This window comes from Austrofundulus limnaeus, unplaced genomic scaffold, assembly GCF_001266775.1.
Source record: "Austrofundulus limnaeus strain Quisiro unplaced genomic scaffold, Austrofundulus_limnaeus-1.0 Scaffold264, whole genome shotgun sequence".
Taxonomy (NCBI): domain Eukaryota; kingdom Metazoa; phylum Chordata; class Actinopteri; order Cyprinodontiformes; family Rivulidae; genus Austrofundulus; species Austrofundulus limnaeus.
Genome location: NW_013952666.1, coordinates 143,041 through 145,397, shown reverse-complemented (window position 1 = coordinate 145,397; position 2,357 = coordinate 143,041). Strand labels below are relative to the sequence as shown.

The following is a 2,357-nucleotide window of genomic DNA, read 5'->3' as shown; positions in this document are numbered from 1 at the left end:
GTATGGTGTGGTATGGTATGGTGTGGTGTGGTATGGTGTGGTGTGGTGTGGTGTGGTATGGTGTGGTGTGGTGTGGTGTGGTACAAAGAAACAAGGTAGAATGAAATGCTAAGAGGTGTGAATATGGTGGATCTGTTCTAAGGACAAATAAAATAAATAAAACAGTTTGCTTTACTCACTGTGTATCTGATGTTATTTCCAGAAAATATATTCGCTGGTTTGACACAACCAAAAGCGAGGAAACTTCCTCTGACTCCCCAAATTTTACAGCGGACATCTAAAAATCCAAAAGAAAGAAGACAGAATTATAAAATGTTCTTTTTTATAAGGGAATAACGTTTTTATTCGAGGCCTCGTTAGACTATAAATTTAAACACTAAACTTTTAACGTCAGTTTTTTCAGATGACGCCACCTTCCTCTTTGGGGCATTAAAAAATACATCAAACCTCAATCATTTCCCCTCAAATGACCCACGAAACAGAAAAAACCACAAGCAAAATTCAAAGCAGCTGCTGTCAGCGGGTAAATATGCATAACTAAGATGAATGGAGCGAGACGTCCTGCTTCCAGCTGTGGTTTGCTCAGCCCTGTTCAGCAGCTCTTTGCTCCTCGTCCAGGTGTCTCACTGAGAAAAGCGCTCGCCTGCTGCTCTGAAAGCCTTCTACAATGGTTTGCTTTCCAAAAACGTTAGGCGACAACAGGAGGGGGCATCAACTTGTCAAAAAACCAAACAATAAATATAACAAACTGCATAATCAGTCACAAGCAGCTGTCGTAAACAAGCTGTCGCGCACGATCTGGAACTAATACTTTTTTATTGAATTAGCATCTAATTCTACTAAGATTTAAAAACACTGAAAATACATTTTGACAGTGCCCTTCTTGATGTGACTACGAGAATAAAAAACAAATATATCATCACTCTTCTGTTTATTCCAAACAACACTTTTAGCCAAAAATCAAGCTTCAACGAGTTTGTGCCTTACTCCTACAAACCTTCAGGAAAGAGTGAAGCTCCTCATCGTCTTCGAAGACCTCCACGTCTAAAAAAAGCTTGAGACGATGATCCACCACCTCATAGTCCTCGGACAGCAGGTCCAAATCATCTATGAAAAGCAAATAATTAAATGAAACCATCTCTCCAACCTTACTGCACCGACTACTGTGTTGGTGATTGGAACGGTCAATTTTCATTCTAATTTTCTCTCGTTCACAGTGGCACAGTAAAGATGAATTTCAAAAAAATGTTTTTGGTTGGCCCTAATAGGCTTGCTCAAAAGTGTGGGATCATTTTAAGAAAATGAAAGAGAAACCTGTGCAATATCTGCAGAGCAGAACTTGCCTTCCACGGCCATTATTTTTAGTTAGCATATAGCTAAAATCTAACCATGGTTATATAATAGCAGCTGCATTCTGGCGCGATAAGCTCTATGTTTTATATTCAATTAACGTATGATCTGATTAGTCGACTAATCAAAATAATAATAATCGGTGATTAGTCGACTATAAAAATAATCGTTTGTGGCAGCCCTAGTTGCGACCTGTCCAGGCTGTACCCCGCCGTGACTGCTGCATATGGGCACCAGTGATCCCTGTGACCCTGAAAGGAATAAGCGGGTATAGATAATAGATGGATGGATGTTTTTGATTTTAAAAAAGGCAAAGGTTTCATGATGCTTGTGTGGTTTTTGTTACCTTTGTAAGACATTTTCTCTTATAAACACCTACCTGGTCATGAGCAGCAGTCCTTTTGGGGACCAAAGCTCGATCCTAATATGGTGGAAAGTCATCTTTGGGTCAGGAGCTAGGTTTAGGACTAAACTGAATTGAGTTTAGGTTAGGGCCAAGTTTAGTTAGGTGGTTGGTTAGGGTTGGAAAAAGGCCTGGTTTATGCTTCAACAAGATATAAGACAGCTAATTAGTGATTGTCATTCAGGAAGTCCTTTTTCTAACAGTTTACACTAGTATAGTAGACATGGGGGATAACTTACCATAATCTCACAACTCTAAATGTAGCACACGTCACGCTTAGATAAGCATATAACCACAGTGTTAGAAGGATAGATAGTTGTTTGTTTCACTCGACAATGTATCAGATGTTTGAAGAGAGCCTTGTTGGATGAGAAGTCATAGGGGAAAAAAATTGTATAGGTCTTCTGGATGGGTTCTTCTCTAATGAAACGTTTCGTCTCTCCTCCAAGAGACTTCTTCAGTCTGAGTTTCAGGCAAAATTCAGGCTTTTAAGCACTGCCTCCATGTGACTGATACTCACATCACATGGCTATCGTTGACACCTAATTAACACTTATTGTTAACAGGGGTTAGTTAAATAGTCAGAAACTTATTCAAATCATTC

General features: G+C 39.4%; 1 protein-coding gene across 3 annotated transcripts in view; it reads right to left on the bottom strand.

Moving 5' to 3' along the window:
• The window catches only part of stk11ip (serine/threonine kinase 11 interacting protein), a 100,036-nt gene that overhangs the window by 45,882 nt on the left and 51,797 nt on the right, over positions 1 to 2,357 (bottom strand). For all 3 annotated transcript variants that reach the window (XM_014020707.1, XM_014020705.1, XM_014020706.1), the window contains 2 exons: positions 998 to 1,107; positions 180 to 277 (listed from right to left, as the gene is read on the bottom strand). In XM_014020707.1, coding sequence (XP_013876161.1) covers positions 180 to 277; positions 998 to 1,107 — 208 coding nt within the window. The remainder of the gene's footprint in view (positions 1 to 179; positions 278 to 997; positions 1,108 to 2,357) is intronic.